A 22,830-nucleotide genomic window follows, 5' to 3' on the forward strand; every position below is an offset into this window, starting at 1 on the left:
AGCTAGTTATTGCAACTTTTCAGTAAATAGTATTTTTACACGGCACTTTCCATATTGTTTGAACATCCATTTAAAGTCTGCAAGCATCATTAGATGGAAAACCAAATAAAATATCTCGACATTGTCTCTTTACCTGTACCTAACATCTATTATAAGCACAAGAACGTCTGTGGAGATAATTTAATACAGATGAAATAATAACTAAAAATTGCTGAAATAAGTTCAGGAAAAGCACTAATTGTTCTTTGAGTGGAAGTGAAAATGTGGGAATTAAACTTCCGTGGCCCTCTGGATATACTCTTTGAATCTATTTATAATCATCAGCTTGCAAAACATCTTCTAGTAACATCGTCTTTAACTCTAAAAGTAATTCATACGCATTTTTAAAATTGGAGAGAGAAAGACAATCACATACAAGATAGTGCAGCATGTCATTATTTAGGACTTTTTTTGTTTACATGTAATAAACAGTACCAGAAGGTACACATTTGTGCAAAATCATAAATGAGGACTCTACTAAGAGCAAACACTTCTTTTAACAAAGAACGTATTTCACTTCCCTAAATTGTGTTTATTTGGCTTAAACACACGAAATCCTACCACCAGCGTTAACTGGGTCTAGTAAAAGGAATTAAAATGCAGGGTAAAAACTAAAACCGAGAATTTGAAACTGCTCGTGGACGCATGGTGGCGCTGTTGACTAAGAAGGCGAAATAAACGACAGCTATTATGCATACCATTCTTAGGAAACGCACGAATTCAGTGCAGTGGTTGAGAGTTTGCGAGCCTAGGCAGGCTTGTAAGCAAGCAAATCAGAGCCTCTGCGAAGGATTATTCTCTAATCTGTCTCCAAAGATTGGGGGCAAAAAGTGCCCTTTCCAGCGCTATCTTGGGACTCGCTGGGTGACATTTCCTGGAAGACCATGGCGGAAAGTGCAACAAAGGCTGGAGGGGAGCGCTTTCTTAGACAAAGGCAAGTCCTACTTCTCTTTGTTTTGATGGGTGGGTCTCTGACTGTGTCCGAGTGCGGTCGCTATGCTGTGGCAGAGGAAACAGAGAGAGGCTTTTTCATAGCCAACCTAGCAAAGGATCTGGGGCTGCGGGTAGGAGAATTGGCCGCGCGGAGGGTCCAAGTTGTGTCCAAAGGGAGCGTACAGCATTTTCAGCTCAACCACCAGACTGGGGATTTGCTCTTGAATGAGAAATTGGACCGGGAGGAGCTGTGCGGGCTCACAGAGCCATGTCTATTAGACTTTCAGGTACTGCTGCAAAACCCTTTGCAGCTGTTTACAAATGAGCTCCAAGTCATAGATGTAAACGACCATTCTCCCATATTCCTTGAAAATGAAATGCAGTTGAAAATCCTAGAAAACACTCCACCAGGAACAAGGTTTCTTTTGGGAAATGCTGAGGACTTGGATGTGGGGAGAAACAGTCTCCAAAACTACACAGTCATTCCCAATCCCTATTTCCACGTTTTCACAAGCAGTCGCAGGGATGGAAGAAAATACCCAGAACTAGTGCTGGACAAGGGTCTAGATCGAGAGACACAGGCAGAGCTCCACTTGACGCTCAGGGCCCTGGACGGGGGATCTCCGCCCCGCTCTGGGTCAGCCCAGATCCACGTCCTGGTCTTAGACATAAATGACAATGCTCCAGAATTTACACAGTCCCTCTACGAGGTTCAAATTCTAGAGGACAGCGCCCTTAACGCTGTCGTTGTCACCGTCTCCGCTACTGATCTAGATACTGGAAATTTGGGGGCAATAACCTATGTATTTTCCCATGCTTCCGAAGAAATTCATAAAACTTTACAACTAGATCCAGTTACTGGTGCTATCCAACTACTCAAGTATTTGGACTTTGAGGCGATTAGAACTTACGAAGTAGATATTGAGGCCAAGGATGGCGGAGGCCTTTCGGGAAAATCAACAGTCCTAATTGAAGTGGTAGACGTGAACGACAATCCACCAGAACTGACCTTATCGACACTTAACAGCCCCATTCCAGAGAATTCGCTGGAGACTGTGGTAGCTATTTTCAGAATTTCCGACCCAGATTCCGGAGACAACGGGAGAGTGATTTGTTCGATCCCGGAAGAACTCCCGTTTATGCTCAAACCGTCCATTGAGAATTACTACTCATTGGAAACGGAGAGGCCATTGGACAGAGAGAGCAGAGCCGAGTACAACATCACCATCACCGTCACCGACTTGGGGTCCCCCAGGCTCAAAACCGAGCACACCATCAGGGTGCTGGTCTCCGACGTCAATGACAACGCGCCCACCTTCACACAAACCTCCTACACCCTCTTCATCCGCGAGAACAACAGCCCCGGCCTGCACCTGGGCACAGTCAGCGCCACAGACAGAGACGCGGGCGCCAACGCCCAAGTCACCTACTCCCTGCTGCCGCCCCGCGACCCACACCTCGCGCTCGCCTCGCTCGTGTCCATCCACGCCGAGCGCGGGCACCTGTTCGCGCTGCGGGCGCTGGACTTCGAGGCGCTGCGCGCCTTCGAGTTCCGCGTGGGCGCGGTGGACGCGGGCTCCCCGGCGCTGAGCAGCGAGGCGCTGGTGCGCGTGGTGGTGGTGGACGACAACGACCACGCGCCCCTGGTGCTGTACCCGCCAGCGCCCAACGGCTCTGTGCCCTGCCCAGAGCTGGTGCCCAGGGCGGCCGAGGAGGGCTACCTGGTGAGCAAGGTGGTGGCGGTGGACGGCGACGCGGGCCAGAACGCCTGGCTGTCCTACCAGCTGCTCAAGGCCACGGAGCCAGGGCTGTTCCGCGTGTGGGCGCACAATGGCGAGGTGCGCACCGCCAGGCCGCTGGGCGAGCGCGACGTGGCGCAGCACAGGCTGGTGGTGCTGGTGCAGGACCATGGCGAGCCAGCCCTGTCTGCCAGCGTCACGCTGCACGTGCTGCTGGTGGACGGCTTCTCGCAGCCCTACCTGCCGCGGCCCGAGGGCGCCCGCGACGAGGCACAGGCCGACTGGCTCACGGTCTACCTGGTCATTGCTTTGGCCTCTGTGTCTTCGCTCTTCCTCTGCTCTGTGCTCCTGTTTGTGGGCCTGAGAGTGTGCAGGAGGAGGAGGGCCGCCTGGGAGGAGCATTATTCAGTGCCGGAGGGCCACTTTCCAGGCCACATGGTGGACGTGAGCCGCACCGGAACCCTGTCCCAGAGCTACCAATACGAAGTGTGTCTTGCAGGAGGTTCTGGAGTGACCGAGTTCAAGTTTCTGAAGCCAATTATCCCTAGTGGTCTCACTCAAGACCCTGAGCAAGACTGCAAGCAAGAGCTAGCTTCCAATCGCAGGAATAGCTTAGGCTTTAATTAACAGTTTGAAGCAAAAAGTGATTGGAGATTCTTTGAGTTTTTAAAAGCATGAGTCTACTTGATTTGACATGTTTATATACTCATCTGACTGTCTATGTAGTTAATTCATTCATATTCTCTTTTTTATTTGCTTCCAATTTTACAAACATAGTCATGGTCCTTTTTCTGTTCTAATATGTAAAATTAATTCATTAACCTTTAATAGTTATTTCAGACCGGTTTATTAAAGATAATATTAAAATCACATTTCAGATCCCCTATTGAAAATCATGTAGAAAGATTTTCAAACCATCAATCTTATGCTTTATCATGTTGAATATATTCATATAGTGCTTTGTATAAATACTCTAAAGCAGTGGTTCTCAACCTGTGGGTCGCGACCTCCTTTGTGGGTTGAAGGACCCTTTCACAGGGGTTGCCTAACACCATCAGAAAACACATATATCCCATGATCTTAGGAATGGAGGCACTGATGCTCTGTTGGTCTCCAGGCAGATCCGCCTACATGCAAACACACCCTCCTACAAGTACCCGGCATCAAGATACCAATGCTACACCATGCTGCAAAACAAAATTTCATTTATTTGTAATTAGAAATATTTCACGATGTATAATTGTATATTGTTTTGTGATTAATCACTATTCTTTAATTATGTTCAATTTGTAACGATGAAAATACACCCTGCATATCAGATATTTATATGATGATTCCTAACAGTAGCAAATTACAGCTATGAAGTAGCAATGAAAATAATTTTATAGTTGGGGGGTCACCGCAATATGGGGAATTGTATGAAAGAGTCGCAGCAGAGAACCGCTGCTCTAACGCTTTGTCTATGGCTATTGCGAGTATAAATAAGGATGTAGTTTCTTTGAGATATAGTGATGTATAATTTTAAGGGGGTGAGACTCAAATAAAAGTAGCACTTTTCATTCATTTCCTGTATTCATATTTGTAATTGTTATTTCAATGTTTATATTGGTCATAAACTAACAGAAATGATAGTATTATGGGGCTGCCAAAAGTGAATTGGTGGTGTCTGAAGGAAAAATAACTAAAATTAATCTATGTTGAACATCTGATTCGGTTTTTACATTTGGTATGAAGATATTCTTTACACACACACACACAACTTTTTATTGTTCATTTTGTAGGTGAAGGTTGACAGAACAGACCATCTACTTGACAGTCAACAGTTCGTGCACATTTTATTTCAACTCCTCCATTTCAATGCCCTCCCGCTCCCTGTCTTTCCTTCCCCTTCCCGCCTTCTTTCCTAACCCTCTGAACTCTGGCCTTGGGTAAATACCATCCTTTTGATCTCAATGGTGATTCTAAAGTGTATCCCTTTTGTAAACAAAAGAGTAGCATGCCTTTTCTTGGTGTTATTCTTGCCCTTCCAGACCTCGCTATTGTTTGGCTGAAAATTGAGCCATGGGGGTGAGTTCCTTTCTCAATCTGAAAGGTGACTAAGGGCCATGGTCTTGGAGGCTCACACCTGTCTCTCTCGGAACAGGAAGTCTAGTTTCTTCTAGAGTGTTGAGGTTTTTCCCCTCCTTTTTCTCCCACTTTATCCAGGATATTCTAATGTGATGCCTTTGAAGATATTCTTTAGAAAGTTGTCTGGTAGGATCAAAACTCTGTTTATAAATTCTGAGCTGAAAATGTTATCAACCTCAGAGTTGCATCCTTATCATTTCAAATATATAGAGAGATAACGGTTGTGTCTGGTGATGCTGTCAGGTAGGGGTAGGACTGCTCACCTCAAGGTGGATGGTTCAAACCCATGGGCATTTCACTCTGCAGACACTGGGGAGGAGAAAGATGAGGCTATTTGTACCCATAAATATCTATAGCCTTGGAAACCCTATGTAGGCGGTCTATTCAGTAGAATCCAGTGAATGCAGTGGGGTTTAGTTTGGGGCGATAAGAGCACTCTGCAATCTAAGCCCACTTTATTATATAACTGCTTAACATTTAAGTAGTAGTAGTATTTCTTTGTTTCCTCCCTTGATTCCTTCCATCAGATTTCATCCTGACATGATTTAGCATAAGTAGTCTCTCTGAATAAACATTTGTCTGTTCACAACAACACTCTACCCCTTACAGTGTAATTGAGAGAAGATGTACAAAAATAGAAACTTCTAAATAGGAGAGAGCAATATCATGAAGGAAATCTAAATTAACTGCACTAAAGAATAAAGTCCAGAAGTAACCCAAATGTCAAATTTTCAAAGAGAAAAGCTTGCTTTAAGTATTTTGTGCCTAACTACAGATAATCATTTTTTAAAAAAAATTTAACTCGCTGAGACTGAGCCAATTGTGAGTCAGAACAACCCTTCGGGACAGGATGGAATGCCCCTGTTGGCTTTGGATACTGTAACTCTTCATAGGAGTAGAAAGCCTGAGCTTCCTCCTAAGGAGCCACTGGTGGTTTCTAACTGCTGGCCTTGCAGTTAACAACCCAATTTCTAACCCACAATACCAGGGCTCCTTCCACTAAGAGGATGTCTAATATATTTCTTTTTATTTCCATATTGTCCTTACTCTTTGTTTCTCAAAGTTTCCATTTCAAATCCATTCGTTCAGTTTCATGTCTACTTCTCATGGTCTCAGTTTTCCTCTGATACTTCATAATGTTTTATTGAGATCTCACATCTATTCAAAATTTTGCTGGAGGGACTACTTAAGGCAAAAAGGTAGTTAAAAGAAATGAGCATTTATATTGGGATGGGATAAATAAAATTAGCTGTATTTGTAGATAACATGGTCCTTTATAAAGAAAATTCTAAAGAATTCACACACAACTACTGACATAAAATGTTCGTCAAGGTTGCAGAATACAGTGTAAGCATACAAATATCTAGTCCTGGTCACCTAAAAGTGTTGACATACAAAAATCAGTATTGAACAATCAAAAGTGAAATTAAGAAAATAATTCAAAATAGTAAGATTCAGTGCTCTGCAGGCTCTGGAGGCTGAGCTGAGACTGTGGGTGGAGAATTCTCAAGGTCATCTGTACCTGCTGACTGTGAAAGATGGTCAACATCTTGAAAGGAGTGCTCATAGAATGTGACCCAGCCATGAAGCAGTTCCTGCTCTTCTCAGACGAGTCCAATGCCCTGTGGAAGAAGTTCATCATTCAGGATATCGATGATACACATGTCTTTGTGGTATCAGAGCTGCTCAGTGTCTTCCGGACGCAAGTAGGGGAGTTAATGGACCAGAACGCTTGGTCTCTTATCCAGAAGTGAAAATACTAGATGTCAACCCCCAGTGCTCTTCAGCAACTGAAGAAACAGACCATCACCGCTCAGGGTCCTTTGCTACTGACTAAACCTTTCTAGGGGCAGGCGACAGGCACGGGTCATAGGTTCAGAAAAAGCCCCTGGATGGACTTTGTTGTACCTTATAATTAAAAAGAGAAAAGAAGATGCTTAAATACTTGCCTGTGATTTGGACTTTATTATCGTTTATTAAGGTGCAAATGTAAAAAAAAGTAAGATTCTTCTGGAAACTACAAATTGTTGTTGAAAGAAATTAAAGAAGACATAAGTAAATGAAAAATATACAAGAATGGAAGACCTAATACTGTTAAAATGGCAATACTCCCCAAACCAGTCTATGGATTAAGTGCAATCACTATCACAATCCTGGTTTTTTAGGGTTTTTTTGGTGTCTTTAAAAACTGACAAGCTGATCCTAAAATTAACATAGAAATGGAGAGGAACTGGAATAGCCAAGCCAACATCTTAAAAATAGAACAAAGCTGGAGGGTTTACATAATTTGAAAGAATATTTTCTATTAAACATTCATCATTTGAATAATTTGATACATTAAACACAGAAACTGTTTTCTTTTTAGAAACTTATTGTAGTAGGTATTATAAAGAATTTTTATAAATTGCTTTATAGTCTATCACAGATTTCTAAAGTCAAAATTTGCCGTATTTATATGAACAATTCTTCAAATACTTCATTTCTACAATTGCATATTGATGGATTTGATTTCTTTTTTAAGTATTGAAATCTGGGTGAGATTAAAGCGTAGTTCAATTTCACCACATGAGCAGTTTTGTTTGCTCTATATCTATTACATTCAACTAGCCAGCTTGTCTATCTATCATTTATTATTTTACCCAGAATAGTAAAAATTCCAGAAGATATTTTCCTTTATAAGAATTTCAAATATACCAAGGGCTCAAGTAGAAAGCAAATGTTTTGAGAATGATGATGGCAACAAATGTACAAATGTGCTTGACACAATGGAGGGATGTATGGATTGTGATAAGAGTTGTATGAGCCCCCATTAAAATGATTTTTAAAAATTCAAATAAATACCTGGCATGGGTGATACCATGATCATGAAGAATTTCAAATAAAATCCACAAATCTTTCATTTTACCCAACAATTGTTAACCTGAATTTCTGATGTGATAAATGCTAGTTAAAGTCTAGCACCTATTCCACTGACGTAGCACTCGATCATTAATTACCCTTTAATATCCCTCGTCTTCCCCATTTCAAGAACAACATAGCTTCCAAATCATTGTGAATTTTAAAATTCTCATTTAATTTCAAAACGTCTTGTGGGAATTCAGCATTTTTGGACTTTAGGACTATTTTCATTTAAATTAACATGATAGTTTTCCTTCCATCAATGATATTTTAAGCTCTTGCCTATATTTTACCAGGGTGGGATGAAAACTGATATTTAATTCCCTGAGGGCCATTGTGGCTATTCCATTTCCTTTTTCTAAATGGAAAAATATTTTTAAATATCATGTTTTCTGTTTGAAAGTTATTTAGGTGCATACCCCATATTAATCCTTCAAGCTGGATGGTACACCTCTTAATTATAATGCAATGACTTTACAGGTGATCATATATAGTTGACCTCACTTAACTCTTCTTCCAGGTAAGAAGATATAATATAGTGGATGCACTTGAAACCATTTGGGACCAGAATCTGTGACACAGTGTACTAGGCCATCCTAGGCTCCCCCCTTCTTTAAAATTTAAATTGATTTTAAACCCTTTTACCAGAATATAACACATTAAAAATATCTAAACATATGTAATTTTGCCAATATCTGGGGTTACACACAATTAATTAATTATATGTTACTCTTAAAATGTTATGTTATACATAATTAATAATCTTAACAAAAAACAATGAATACTTAGTTTCTTCCCAAATTTTTAGGTTTTATAAGCATCTCTCTTTGATGGTAGCTATATGTAAGTAAGTCAAAGTATTTTAAAGGTTCTAATGTTAATTGAAAACTTGAATAAAATACATCTCATGTAAGAGGTATTTAGATTGGCAGTTCAAACCTTCAAGTACTAAGGGAGAAAGATGAGACTATATGGTCCTGTAATCATTTATACTTTCAGAAACCCTAATGGGAAGTTCAACTGTGTCTGTTGAGGGTCACTATGAGATGAAATTAACTTGGTGGCTGTAGTTTTGGTTTTAGTTGGTTTAAAGATATATATCCAATCAAGGCAAAACTGAAGTTTGGATCTAAAATATAGAAAACGTACTTTACCTACCCAATTCTTCTTAAACGGCTTAGAGAGTGGACTCTGGAGCCACCTGTCCAAATCCTGTCTCTGCTATTTCACATGACTTGGAGCAGGTTCTTTAAACTCCGCCCCACTGTGCTGTATTCCGTTTTACTGAAGACTTTCTTCTCTCCACTCTATATGAGTAGAGAAGGCCTGAGCACACTTTGCTCGCTGATTAAAATGCTTTAAATCGGTACTGTTCGCCCCCTCCCTCCATTTCAGTTAGTTGAGCAATAGGATATCTGGGATACAAGTTGGATGTGAAAACAGGCAAACTCATTTAACACAAATATAGCTAAATGAGCTTACACTTAAATTATCTTAAAATTTGTATAATTCTTAAAAAGTTGACTGTATCTTGATATTATCCTGATAATTGCCACGTAGAATAAGCGTGATCTCTGAGTTTTACTTTTCTTTCTGTGAAACCCCTTTCATTTCCTCTCCACGTCTAAGGAGCTGTGTTTCTCACTCCATTTGCCTTACTTTGAAATCTAATGTGGGTTCACCTTGTGAGATGATTTATGCAGAGCCTTTTTAAAAAAACTGTATTTGCAGATCATTAGGAAAATAATGAAACTGTGGCCTTCAAATAATAATATAATTAAAATAAAAATATAATCCCCCTTTGTCGTGTGGTACAGAGGACCTCAACAACCTTGCATCATCTGAAAGTTCTCACATACTTGGGGGATATAACTATTATTAACCGAATTGATATTTTGTAAGAACTTCTCTCCCCTGGTTAGATTACACAAAAGGGAAACGCAATGAATTGAAATTCCATTGAGGTGTGTGGAGACTACGATATGTTTTTACTTTGTACTCACAATGATTCTAGTTCATAAAATTTAGTGGTATAGCCATATATATTGAGCAATTTAATGAAATCGAGTTGATAAAATCTCTATTTTACACCTAACACGGTTTTTGATTTGGGTACTTGGTGCTACGACTTGGAAATATTAACTTCTCGATGGAGACGCAGGGTGGCGCTGCTGGCTAAGGTGTGACTACTCAGTACTAAAAGGCTCCCAGATTCCTTTGTGCTGTGAAACCGGGTTTAAGACCTCGCGGAAGAAGAATCGCAAGCAGTCCAGGGTTCTCAGCGGGTTAGAGCAGCAGTATACTGAACAACTTTAAGATTAAAGACGATTTTTGAGGCGATTCCGCCAAGCAAAAAATCAGAATCGAATGTATGCCGTCTTTTTGTGTTGCTGAAAGGAATCGGCTGTATGTATCCAGACACCAAAATGGAAGCACTAGAGGGAATTCAACCACACAGGCAAGTGATCCTCTTTGTTTTGATGCTGTTCGTATCTCAGGCTCGCTCTGAGCCCTTTCGTTATTCTGTGCTGGAGGAAACAGAGAGTGGCTCCTCCATAGCCCACCTGGGAAAAGACTTGAGCCTGGGAACTGGGGAACTGGCTGCCCGGTCAGCCCGGGTGGTCTCTGACGATGACAAGCAGCGTTTGCAGCTGGACCGGCAGACTGGAGACTTACTTCTGAGGGAGAAACTAGACAGGGAAGAACTATGTGGCCCTATTGAGCCATGTGTACTGCATTTCCAAGTGTTCCTGGAGAAACCAGTGCAATTTTTTCAGGGAGAGTTGTTGATCCAGGATATAAATGACCACTCTCCAGTATTCCCTGACAGGGAAATGTTCTTGAACATACCGGAAAACAGTCGGCCAGGGACTTTATTTCCACTGAAATTAGCTCAGGATTTGGATGTGGGCAGTAATGGTCTTCAAAAATACACTATCAGTCCCAATTCTCATTTTCATGTTCGCACTAGAAATCATTCTGAGGGCAAAAAATATCCAGAGCTGGTGCAGGAGAAAGCGCTGGACCGAGAGGAGCAGCAGGAGTTCGGTTTAACTCTTACGGCTCTGGATGGTGGGTCTCCGCCCAGGTCTGGGGCTGTCATGGTCCGAGTCATCATCCTGGATGTCAACGATAATGCTCCTGAGTTTGTGCACAACCCATATGAGGCGCAGGTCTTGGAAAATAGCCCAGTGGGCTTCCCAGTAGTTAGAGTCTCCGCTAGGGATGCAGATTCTGGAAATTTCGCTAGTGTTTCCTACAACTTGTTCCAAGCATCAGATGAAATTCAACAAACCTTCTCAATAAATAATGTCACAGGAGAAATCCAACTGATAAAGAAGTTGGATTTTGAGAAAATAAATTCTTACCATGTGGACATCGAGGCCACAGATGGAGGCGGCCTTTCCGGGAAAGGCACTGTAATCATAGAGGTGATGGATGTGAATGACAACGCCCCGGAGCTGACCTTATCTTCACTGACCAGCTCCATCCCAGAGAATGCTCCGGAAACCGTAGTGTCAATCTTCCGAATCCGAGACAGAGATGCCGGAGACAATGGAAAGATGATTTGCTCAATTCCAGATAATTTGCCATTCATTCTAAAACCAACTTTCAAGAATTTCTACACCCTGTTAACAGAGAGGCCACTGGACAGAGAGCAGAGAGCCGAGTACAACATCACCATCACCGTCACTGACTTGGGGTCCCCCAGGCTCAAAACCGAGCACACCATCAGGGTGCTGGTCTCCGACGTCAATGACAACGCGCCCACCTTCACACAAACCTCCTACACCCTCTTCATCCGCGAGAACAACAGCCCCGGCCTGCACCTGGGCACAGTCAGCGCCACAGACAGAGACGCGGGCGCCAACGCCCAAGTCACCTACTCCCTGCTGCCGCCCCGCGACCCGCACCTCGCGCTCGCCTCGCTCGTGTCCATCCACGCCGAGCGCGGGCACCTGTTCGCGCTGCGGGCGCTGGACTTCGAGGCGCTGCGCGCCTTCGAGTTCCGCGTGGGCGCGGCGGACGCGGGCTCCCCGGCGCTGAGCAGCGAGGCGCTGGTGCGCGTGGTGGTGGTGGACGACAACGACCACGCGCCCCTGGTGCTGTACCCGCCAGCGCCCAACGGCTCTGCGCCCTGCCCAGAGCTGGTGCCCAGGGCGGCCGAGGAGGGCTACCTGGTGAGCAAGGTGGTGGCGGTGGACGGCGACGCGGGCCAGAACGCCTGGCTGTCCTACCAGCTGCTCAAGGCCACGGAGCCAGGGCTGTTCCACGTGTGGGCGCACAATGGCGAGGTGCGCACCGCCAGGCCGCTGGGCGAGCGCGACGTGGCGCAGCACAGGCTGGTGGTGCTGGTGCAGGACCATGGCGAGCCAGCCCTGTCTGCCAGCGTCACGCTGCACGTGCTGCTGGTGGACGGCTTCTCGCAGCCCTACCTGCCGCGGCCCGAGGGCGCCCGCGACGAGGCGCAGGCCGACTGGCTCACGGTCTACCTGGTTATTGCGTTGGCCTCTGTGTCTTCGCTCTTCCTCTGCTCTGTGCTCCTGTTTGTGGGCCTGAGAGTGTGCAGGAGGAGGAGGGCCGCCTGGGAGCAGCATTATTCAGTGCCTGAGGGCCACTTTCCAAGCCACTTAGTGGATGTGAGCGGCACTGGGACTCTGTCCCAGAGCTACCAGTACGAAGTGTCTGTGACGGGAGACTCTAGGACTGGTGAGTTCAAATTTCTGAAGCCCATAACCTCCAATCTCTTGGTTCCCGAGCCTGGGAGAGAAGTAAAAGAAAACTGTAGGAATAGCTCTGTATTCAGTTAAGTATTGTGTTTGGTCTCGTGACTCGCTCAGTAACCTTAGCGAACTTAAATCCAATGAAAAGGCCTTTCTAATAGTAAATTATATCGCTACCTAAATATGCATGCCACTATTCTGAGCTTATCCCTGACCTTCATAATCCTAAATTTGTTGCCCTTTTTATTGACATTGCTTGCATTTAAGTTTTTTAATTCCACAATATATTCAATAGGTGTATTTTCTCCACATTTGACCTTCATTTGATAATTGATCTTTACATTATTATTAAAACATATTTTAGTTTTGCTGTGATCTTGATTTCTATATGCATGTGGTCCTGGTCTTTATCATATAATTATCTTTGTGAGGGTAGTGTGTTTGAATTCCTTTAAATTTAAATTTCAGCCTTTCTTGCTAACCTGCATGCCCAAACCACCAAAGTCGCCATGAACATGTAATGTGGCATATGCGTTTGTTTCTCCCAAATGTTATGTAAATAACATGTTATGTGTATTTAAATTAATTTGGATCCACTAAAATTGTGGATTCTTCTCCCATTATGAGTGCTTTGTATGGATGGTATTATTTATTTGCTTAATACCTACCTATGTAGGAACCCTGGTGGCAAAGTGGCTACTCAATGGGCTATGTCTGCAAGGTATACAGTTCAAATCTACCAGCTGCTCCATGGGAGGAAGGCCGGGCTTTCTACTCCTGTAAAGAGTTCGTTTCTCTGAAAACCACAGAGCTGGTTCTACCCTGTCCTATCGGGTTGCTGTGGGTCAGCACCGACTCGCTGGCAGTGAGTCTACCTAGCACATTCTACGTGCTATTACTCATTAATATTACCATTGTAAAAATTAGAAATAAAAATTTGATATTCCTTTCACTAAATAAAACTCAACTCACAGCTTGATATTATCCTTAAAATATTTCACACATGAAATTCTTGATGGAATCTTATGTGGATACACAGATGTCCAAGTGGAGATTAAGACACGCATTTCTCTTGGTTTTCCTGCAGCTTCTTTTCATATTCAAAAGATTCAGGGAGTTTCTTCTGAATTTTGACTGTTCTAGAATAACCAAGATCAATTACCATATTATATCAGATATTCATTTTAAGTTAATTGCTGTGTTAGGGTAGACTAGAGAAATAAATTCATAGAAATTCATGTGTGTATAAGAGAGAGTTCTATATAAAGGGTAGTTGTACATTAAGAAAGCATTCTAACCCAATCCAGTCCAAGCCCATAAGTCCAATATTAGCCCACATGTCCGATGCCAATCCATAAAGTCCTCTTCAGACTCACTAAACACCTACAGTGGCACTGAATACAGAATGATCACAGGCCAGTGGGTAGAGAGTCTTTGGATCCAGTGGCATTGTAAGCATCTCAGCACTGGCAGGGGTCTCCACGTGGTTTCTTCAGTTCCCAGAGCACGGGTTCTATCAGTGTGGTGGCATGTGTCTTATCAGTAAAGCGTCTCCAAGGGTGTGAGCTGAGAGAGAGAGATTGTCTCTCCTGCCTCCAGGAAGGAAAAACAGGGATTTCCAGGATTCTGAGGAGAAGGCCATGCCCACACAGAGGTCTCATTGGCTATGACCCAATTGACAGACCAAACCCCACCCCTTCTCTCTTAATCCTCTTGTGTCTCACATTGACACCAGATTATGTAACTACCATAGTTACAGACATGGACAGTCTTTATTAATAAAATAATGTTTCTTTCTGAAGCATGAGTTCTGTTTCTTCCTTTAGTGTAATTTTCAAGTATTTAGGGTAAAATTACCTTTTCAAATATGTTGACTAAGAATAGTAATTAAATGAATTATAATATAGTTTTATGTTGTGTCTAATAAGCCAAGGATTCTGATTATGTAATATCCAGCTAGCTAAATTTTATGAATGAGTATAATTGTAAGTCCAGTTGGTTGAACTTTTGAAACAATGTGAGCAATTGAAGAGCTGGCCTTGTAATCTAAGCTGCTTATTTCTAAAATAGAAGCCATTATTTTACTGTAGCAAGTATTTGTAGTTTGCCTGGCTGACTTTTTCCTTAAGATATTACAATAAAAATGAAAGAATTACAGACAAAGTTATTCTGGAACCATAAGTTTTATCTTTTATCAATCTAAATGCTGAAATGAGGAAATGATATAAACACAGATGATGTTTACATTTATTATTAGCCATAAAATTAACTTAAGTTTTCATTTGATGACAAGTAAGAAATATTATTGGAATTTTCACAAATGTATTTCAGTATCATGAAAATCAAAGTTCACTTTTTTGTTTTTGCCAGAAAATTCCAATTTATATAATTATCCAAATGAGATTGACCAAACAAAACAAATATAATGTATCTTATAAAGGATGGATCATTTCTTACCAGTGAGGGACCACTACCAAACTGTGATGTAGAGTCAATTAATATTTTAAAATAAAATTATTAGTATCTGATAACTTTTACTATCCAAATGTATGCCTTATGAATACTAAGCTGCTTCCATTGTTAAGCATAAAAATAGAGACTATTTGACAACACTTATTTGACAACACTTATTTCTAAGATATTTCTATTATATTTGCATATTTTACAATTTGTTGTTACTTCTAAGTGCAATATATGAGTTTAATACATGATTTTCTACTCAAAGCAATGTAGACAACAATCTTTAAGATATCTTATTTTGCTACCAAAAGCTGTAAAATAATTTTAAATAGTCTGAGTTTTAAATAATGCAAATATTTGTGGCTTTCTGTACCCACATTAATTGGCTTGTCTACTTTGAAGGATCAGAAAGTAGATGATATAATCAGAACCAAAAAGGCTAATAGTTCTAAAAAAAGGAAAATCCTTGAAGGTGTAAAATTACTTGTGTAGTTAATTTGACAAATCTGAAAAATAGATGAAATATTCTGGTGCAGGACAGAGGAAATTCAATCACCTTTGATAGACTCAGAGACTCAAGTTCCTGGCTGTCCTCCATCCTCAAGACTCTGCAGCAGCCCAGACAAGACTAACTAGGTGGGAAAGAAAAAAAGTAAAGTGAAGTTTTAATACCCTTGCTATACAGAGATTAAAGTTTAAGTCTTGTCATAAGAATTGACTTTGGTGAATACACCAAGATCTCAGTTGGAAGCTCTGGAGGGCTGAAGACTGACCAGGATAGGATAGCAATGAACCTTGCTTAAGAAGAATGACTGTTTGGAACAAATTCATTTTATTAGACACTATGCTATCAAGTTAACAGGGGAAAAGGGTAGGTTATTTCTGAAGGAGATAGTACCATCTGTATCGTGGACTTTTTAAGTATAAATATCCAGTATTCAATAAAAAAATTACTACACACGCACACACACATAAGAATAGCACAGATAAAACCTAAAGGAAAAAACACACAAATGACTCACAGATGGTCCAGATATTAGAATCAGCTGCCAGTGATATTCAAGAATGACATCTTGACATTTAAAAAGGGACATTAAATCTAGAACTGAGAATTATAATATCTGAAATGAAAAGCTATGTAATTGTGTTAAAAGACAATAAAAGTAGTTTTTAAAAGGATTTTAGAGGTTTATAAAATTTAAATTCCTAACAACAATAAAGTTGGGAAGAAAGGTCATTGGATTTAAAGAATTCTAACATTCTAAGTATTATTGTGGAAGTGTAAAATTAATTTTTTGATTTGGAAGGTTACAAATCAAAGATGAAGGCTACAATTTCTAGAATAACCAGTAATTATTTAAAACATAATTAATGTAAAATAACAAGCAGAATAATCAAAAGGAAACAAGAGAAAGAAATGGAAAACATTTAGATGGGAAATGTAAACAGAAAGACATCAAATACTATGTTAAATTCAGTTGTGTGAAGTAACACAACAAAAAACCACATTGTCAGGCTAGATTTAAGAAAAGCATATATAGCATATGTTTACTTTCAACCTTTCAGGGAAAGCGAGAGAAGGAACACATTGCAAACAATTGCCCAAGTAAAGTTAGTGTCTCTATACTTACAAGAAAAGTGCTGTGGATACTAACTGAAAATTCTACAATTCAAGGCCCCTGCATTAGAGAAAGATATGGCAGTCTGATTCCATAGAGATTAATTATAGCCTCAGCCTTGGAGACCCTATGGGGTAGATGGTATAGATGTTTTCTCTCTGTCTCCTTGCTTGCTTGCTATATATGGAAATAGTAGCATTGTCATCATCAGATCCTGAGTAGTCCTAGAAATATATTTTGGTGTAAAAAAAGACACACTGCTAAAATAATGGTGAGATCCTCTTTTATTAGATGGTGGTAGGTCAGTTGGATATTTATATAGGAAAAATTGATCCAAATGTATTTTTATGAACAATTTATTATTAGGTGGACTATAAGTCTAAATGTGAAGAGTAATCTAAATGCAAATATTAAATAAAAAACAAAATTGTCCATAAATTTAAAATATTGACAAGTTAGAGTGTATTAAAATGGTGTTTCTTCGTCAAAGTATACCATAAACCACACAGTCCAACTCATGGAGTCAATGCCAACTCACAGTGACCTGTAGGACAGAGCAGAACTAGCCCACAGCAATTCCAAGGCTGTAATCTTCATGGAAACCTGTATCTTTCTCCCAGGGAGTAAATTAACAAGCTTTCAGTTAGCAACTGAGAGGCTGAGCATTGCACCACCAGATCTTTCCAAAACACCTTACGTAAAAAACCATGAGAGAGAGAGAGAGAGAGAGAGAGAGAGAGAGAGAGAGAGAGAGAGAGAGTTACAATGCATACTATAGAGTAGGAGATATTTACAATGAATACATCTGAAAAAGGATTATATTCAGAACATTTAAGGAAAGTCTGTAGAATAAGAAAAAAGGCAATATTCATTCCCAAAGAGCAAAATGAACAAAAAAAACCTGAACAAGCATTCACAAGAATGTATATGAATGGCCTATACATATGTGTAAATGTGCTCAATTTCATTATCTGTATAGTGAAGCTTAAAATCACAATATAATACCACCACACACTCCAGCGTCTAAAGTGGAAAAGATAATATCAAATGTTAACAAATATATGGAGCAACTGGTATTAGTACAACTCCTTTTGAAACGGCTCCACAGTAGCTGCCAAAGCTAAGAATATGTGTGCAATTTAATGCACAGAATTCCTCCTCTAAGAAAACATCTCCTATAAGCATAAACATGGCCACCAAGCGAAATGGACAAGTATATTCACAGAAACACTACTCATAATCTCCCCAAACTGGAAAAGTTCCCAAGTCCATCAACCAGAGAATAAGTTGCAATATGTTTGTACAATAGAGGAATATAGCCAATTAGAAGGAAACTGCACACAGTATATGAATTTTACAGACGTAATGTGGGCACACAAAAAACAATTCTATAACTCAATGTGTATGAAAGTTAAAGATCTATTATCTTACAATTCAGAATAGTGCTTACTTTGGAGGGAGGGAGGATAGCAGGAAGGAGTTTCTTGGGTTATAGTCTTTGTTAAATTATTGAAACTAGGTTCTGCTTATACAAATGTGCTCACCCGATGAAAAGCCACTGAGTCGTGCCTCTTCTGAGGGTATTCTTCACCTCAGTGTAAAAGAAAGAAAATCCCAAACATACTGCCATCGAGTCATCCACAGACATGGAAGCAGACAGGCTCATCTTTCTCCCTGGGAGCAGCTGGCGAGTTTGAATGTCAGCACTTAGCAGTTCAATAACAAAACACAGCACCACCAGGGTTCTTTAATAATATTTAATTTTTCTACCCTAATTACCTTTGTTTCTTGGCGATAATCTATCAAGAACACCACCACCCCCAAGTAATTTCTTTATGCATTCATAAAGTGTGTATTTGGAGAACACAATATATCCGTTTATTCTCACTCAGAAAATATTTGTTTTGATCTTCCGATAATTACAAAGTGGAAATATTATGGGGAACGCTTCTGCGACTCAAAATAATTTTGACTGATACTACATTTAAAGTTTGGAAAATGAAATGGCAATTACTGTATGCAGTAGTGGAAAATAAATGAAAAGGACGCCTGGTGGCGCTGCAGGCTAAGAGTGTGCATAATAGAGCCTGGATGCTGGAGACGCCATTAAGCTGGCAATCAGAACCCTGAACGCTCAGTAAAAGAAGAAAGCAATTTAGGTGAGGTCTAGGGACATAGATGTCAGCGAGGGCATACCAGTGCAAATCAGAATCAGAAATACCTAATTCGAGGTCATTTAACCAAATCCTTTGGATTGATTGTATCCGGAGCTGAAGGAACTGCTCTGGACCAGGACTGAACAATGGAGACTCCGCTAGCAAAACGGCTACAGAAAAGGCAAGTTACCTTTCTTGTTATACTGTTGCTTTGGTGGGAGGCTGATGCTGAGGCAATTACATATTCCATGCCAGAAGAAACTGAGAGTGGCTCCTTTGTGGGCGACCTGGGGAAAGCCCTGGGGCTCGGGTTGGGGGAACTAGCCACTCGGGGCGCGAAAATCCATTACAAAGGAAACAAACGGCTCTTGCAGCTGGATGTAAAGTCCGGGAATTTGCTTCTCTACGAAACACTAGACCGGGAGGCTCTGTGCGGGGCCACTGAGCCCTGTATACTACATTTTCAACTCTTACTGGAAAACCCAGTGCAGTTTCTTCTAGTTGAATTGCAGCTCCAAGATATCAACGACCATTCCCCAGAGTTCCTAGAACGAGAAATGTTTCTTAAAATCCCCGAGAACGTCCAGCCAGGAACTGCGTTTCCTTTGAAGGTAGCTCAGGACTCTGACATAGGGAGCAACGCTGTTCAGGACTACGCCATTCTCCCCAACTCCCTTTTTCGTGTTCTCACGCATGACCGCGGGGATGGCAGAAAATACCCAGAGCTAGTGCTGGCCCAAGTATTGGATCGGGAGGAAGAAAAGGAACTCAGTTTAACCCTCGTGGCGCTGGATGGAGGGACTCCGCCCAGGTCCGGGACCATGACAGTCCACATTGAAGTCTTGGACATCAACGACAACACCCCTGAGTTTCCACAGTCACTCTATGAGGTACGGGTGCCAGAGAGCAGCCCCCTTGGGTCTTTAGTTGTCGCTGTCTCAGCCCGAGACTTAGATGGAGGAACTTATGGCAGCGTAAGCTACGCTCTCTTCCAAGGGGATGCAGCTACTCAACCTTTTGTAATAGACGAAACTACTGGAGAAATTCGTCTGAAAAGAATGTTGGATTTTGAGACAATTCCATATCATAAGGTGGACATTGTAGCTACCGATGGCGGTGGCCTTTCAGGAAAATGCACCGTGGCTGTAGAAGTGGTGGATGTGAATGACAACGCCCCGGAGCTCACCATGTCTACACTGACCAGCCCTACTCCAGAGAACGCCCCGGAAACGGTGGTTGCCGTTTTCAGTGTATCAGATCCAGACTCTGGAGACAATGGAAGGATGATTTGCTCCATCCAGGACGACCTCCCCTTTCTCCTGAAACCCACCTTCACAAACTTTTACATGCTAGTTACCAGTAGCCCACTGGACAGAGAGGCCAGAGCCGAGTACAACATCACCATCACCGTCACCGACTTGGGGTCCCCCAGGCTCAAAACCAAGCACACCATCAGGGTGCTGGTCTCCGACGTCAATGACAACGCGCCCACCTTCACACAAACCTCCTACACCCTCTTCATCCGCGAGAACAACAGTCCCGGCCTGCACCTGGGCACAGTCAGCGCCACAGACAGAGACGCGGGCACCAACGCCCAAGTCACCTACTCCCTGCTGCCGCCCCGCGACCCGCACCTCGAGCTCGCCTCGCTCGTGTCCATCCACGCGGAGCGAGGGCACCTGTTCGCGCTGCGGGCGCTGGACTTCGAGGCGCTTCGCGCCTTCGAGTTCCGCGTGGGCGCGGCGGACGCGGGCTCCCCGGCGCTGAGCAGCGAGGCGCTGGTGCGCGTGGTGGTGGTGGACGACAACGACCACGCGCCCCTGGTGCTGTACCCGCCAGCGCCCAATGGCTCTGCGCCCTGCCCAGAGCTGGTGCCCAGGGCGGCCGAGGAGGGCTACCTGGTGAGCAAGGTGGTGGCGGTGGACGGCGACGCGGGCCAGAACGCCTGGCTGTCTTACCAGCTGCTCAAGGCCACGGAGCCAGGGCTGTTCCGCGTGTGGGCGCACAATGGCGAGGTGCGCACCGCCAGGCCGCTGGGCGAGCGCGACGCGGCGCAGCACAGGCTGGTGGTGCTGGTGCAGGACCATGGCGAGCCGGCCCTGTCTGCCAGCGTCACGCTGCACGTGCTGCTGGTGGACGGCTTCTCGCAGCCCTACCTGCCGCGGCCCGAGGGCGCCCGCGACGAGGCGCAGGCCGACTGGCTCACGGTCTACCTGGTCATTGCGTTGGCTTCTGTGTCTTCGCTCTTCCTCTGCTCTGTGCTCCTGTTTGTGGCCCTGAGAGTGTGCAGGAGGAGGAGGGCTGCAGCGGAGTGTGGCTACCCGGTTCCTGAGGGCTACTTTCCAGACCATTTGGCGGGCAGCAGCAACACTGGCACCCTGTCCCATAGTTATCAGTATGAGATATGTCTGTCAGGAGGGTCTGGAACAAACGACTTCAAATTTCTGAAGCCGAGTATCCCTCATCTTCCACCTGCGAGCGCTGGGAAAGAAATGGACAGTAATGCCGCATTCCGGAATGCCTTCGAAATCAATTAAGCCTCTGATCATGAGAAAATGTGTTCTGGATTTTATTCTTTCCTATATAGAGAGTTTGAGGATGTCAAAGAGAAAAGTTTATCTTCTGGCATAGCCTTTGATTTTTTTGTTTGTAATGGATTTTTTTCATAGTTACTAACATAGTTACTAAGACAACTTTATGCATTCTGTTGACTTTCATGCTTCTTTTCTTCTGCTTTTTAGTTTGTCATGAATTGACTTAATAAAGTGAAATGTTGTACTTCATTCAGTATTCTACAAGTTGTTTTTCACGCATTTCTTCAAAATGTAAATATATGAGAAAGTACTGAAATGAGAAGTAACAAATTTGCTTTTCTTTCCCAAATATGATATTCATTGGGTAGCATTTGAAAAGCAACTATTTATTAAATTATAATATACATACAGAAAAGTGACCAAATCTTGATGTTCAGCTCCATGTATTTGTACAAGTGGGCAGACTTGGCAGCAGGGGCAGAGAGAGAGAGAGAATCACGGCTCTCACAGCCCACCCCTTTACTGGCAGTACAGACTCAAGAATAACAGAGATCCTCACTTCTAAAATCATGTGTTGGTTGTGCCTGATTTAGAATTTACATAAATAGAACAGCAGAGCATGAACTGATTTGTGTTCGTCTTCTTCTACATGTCACATTTTGGAAACTTACCCACAGCACTTTTTTGAACTCTAGTGCTTTCTCTCTCGGTGCTACACAGAATTCCCGGGGTATGTACATGCCACAGTTCATAATTCTTCCCATTGTCATTAGATGGTTGAAATGGTGCAATATTTGGCTATTATGAACAGTGCTTCTCTGCTCCCTCTTGTCTCTGGACAAACACAAGTGCGGATTTCTGGACTGAATGCTTTCAGAAAGAAGGGGAAATTCTATGATCTTTCCTTTGAACGTAGTTAGAACAAAGTGAATTTCCATTGTAATTAATAAAGAGGTATCGTTCAGTCCCATCAACCTGGAGATGGGGAGATGGGAGGTGGCTTTGGACATTGTTGTGGTTTGGACAGTGTTCTAGTCTTTATTTCTGCTTAAACTGTCATCTCGTCATCATGCCATACCTAAATTAAAGTGACAAATCAGTAAATACTATACCTATAGCAGTCGCAAAAAAAAGATATTTAAAACAATACATTCAAAAGTACTAAAGACACATTAAAATAGAATTTTAAAATAAAAATCCTAGTAACTTGGTAAGTTATAAAATGTATAAATAAAATCAAAAAAGAGCAAAACAAAAGCAAAATATAAAATAGCACTTAAGGACTAACATATCAAGAATTATATTAAATATAAATGATTCAAATATACCAATTGAAAGAAGACGTTTGGAAGACTAGATTTAAACTTACATTAACTCATTAACTTGACCAGCCATATGCTGTTAGAAGAACTTACTTCAAATATAATAATATAGGTAGGTTGCAAGTAAAATAATGAAAGAAAACCTATATCCTTCAAACAGTCAAAAGAAAGATAGAAGAAAAAATAAAGAAAGAGTGGCCAAATTAAGAGATTAAAGTATATTTCATAGTAAAGAAACTTCTCAGAGAAGGACATTATAGAAAAAGAATCGATTCACCG

At 42.1% G+C, this 22,830-nt stretch overlaps 2 protein-coding genes across 4 annotated transcripts; both read left to right on the top strand.

The window, feature by feature from the left end:
- The first annotated feature begins 205 nt into the window (after positions 1 to 205).
- Positions 206 to 21,446, top strand: LOC142439380 (protocadherin beta-4-like). Of its 3 annotated transcripts, none has more exons than XM_075541697.1 (2): positions 206 to 1,096; positions 10,318 to 18,843. In XM_075541697.1, exons 1-2 carry the CDS (start codon positions 924 to 926, stop codon positions 12,545 to 12,547), a joined length of 2,403 nt encoding a protein of 800 aa, XP_075397812.1. In that variant the 5' UTR covers positions 206 to 923; the 3' UTR covers positions 12,548 to 18,843. The 3 variants fall into 3 exon arrangements, with proteins under 3 accessions (XP_075397812.1, XP_075397811.1, XP_075397810.1); XM_075541696.1 differs by lacking the exon at positions 206 to 1,096 and adding an exon at positions 21,098 to 21,446 and having other exon boundaries at positions 9,942 to 12,418; XM_075541695.1 differs by lacking the exon at positions 206 to 1,096 and having other exon boundaries at positions 14,805 to 21,444.
- LOC142439382 (general transcription factor IIH subunit 5-like) lies at positions 6,359 to 6,636 on the top strand. Its single transcript, XM_075541699.1, has one exon. It carries the CDS (start codon positions 6,377 to 6,379, stop codon positions 6,590 to 6,592), a length of 216 nt encoding a protein of 71 aa, XP_075397814.1. The 5' UTR covers positions 6,359 to 6,376; the 3' UTR covers positions 6,593 to 6,636.
- Positions 21,447 to 22,830: the final 1,384 nt, after the last annotated feature.

The sequence above is a fragment of the Tenrec ecaudatus genome, chromosome 2, assembly GCF_050624435.1.
Source record: "Tenrec ecaudatus isolate mTenEca1 chromosome 2, mTenEca1.hap1, whole genome shotgun sequence".
NCBI lineage: Eukaryota > Metazoa > Chordata > Mammalia > Afrosoricida > Tenrecidae > Tenrec > Tenrec ecaudatus.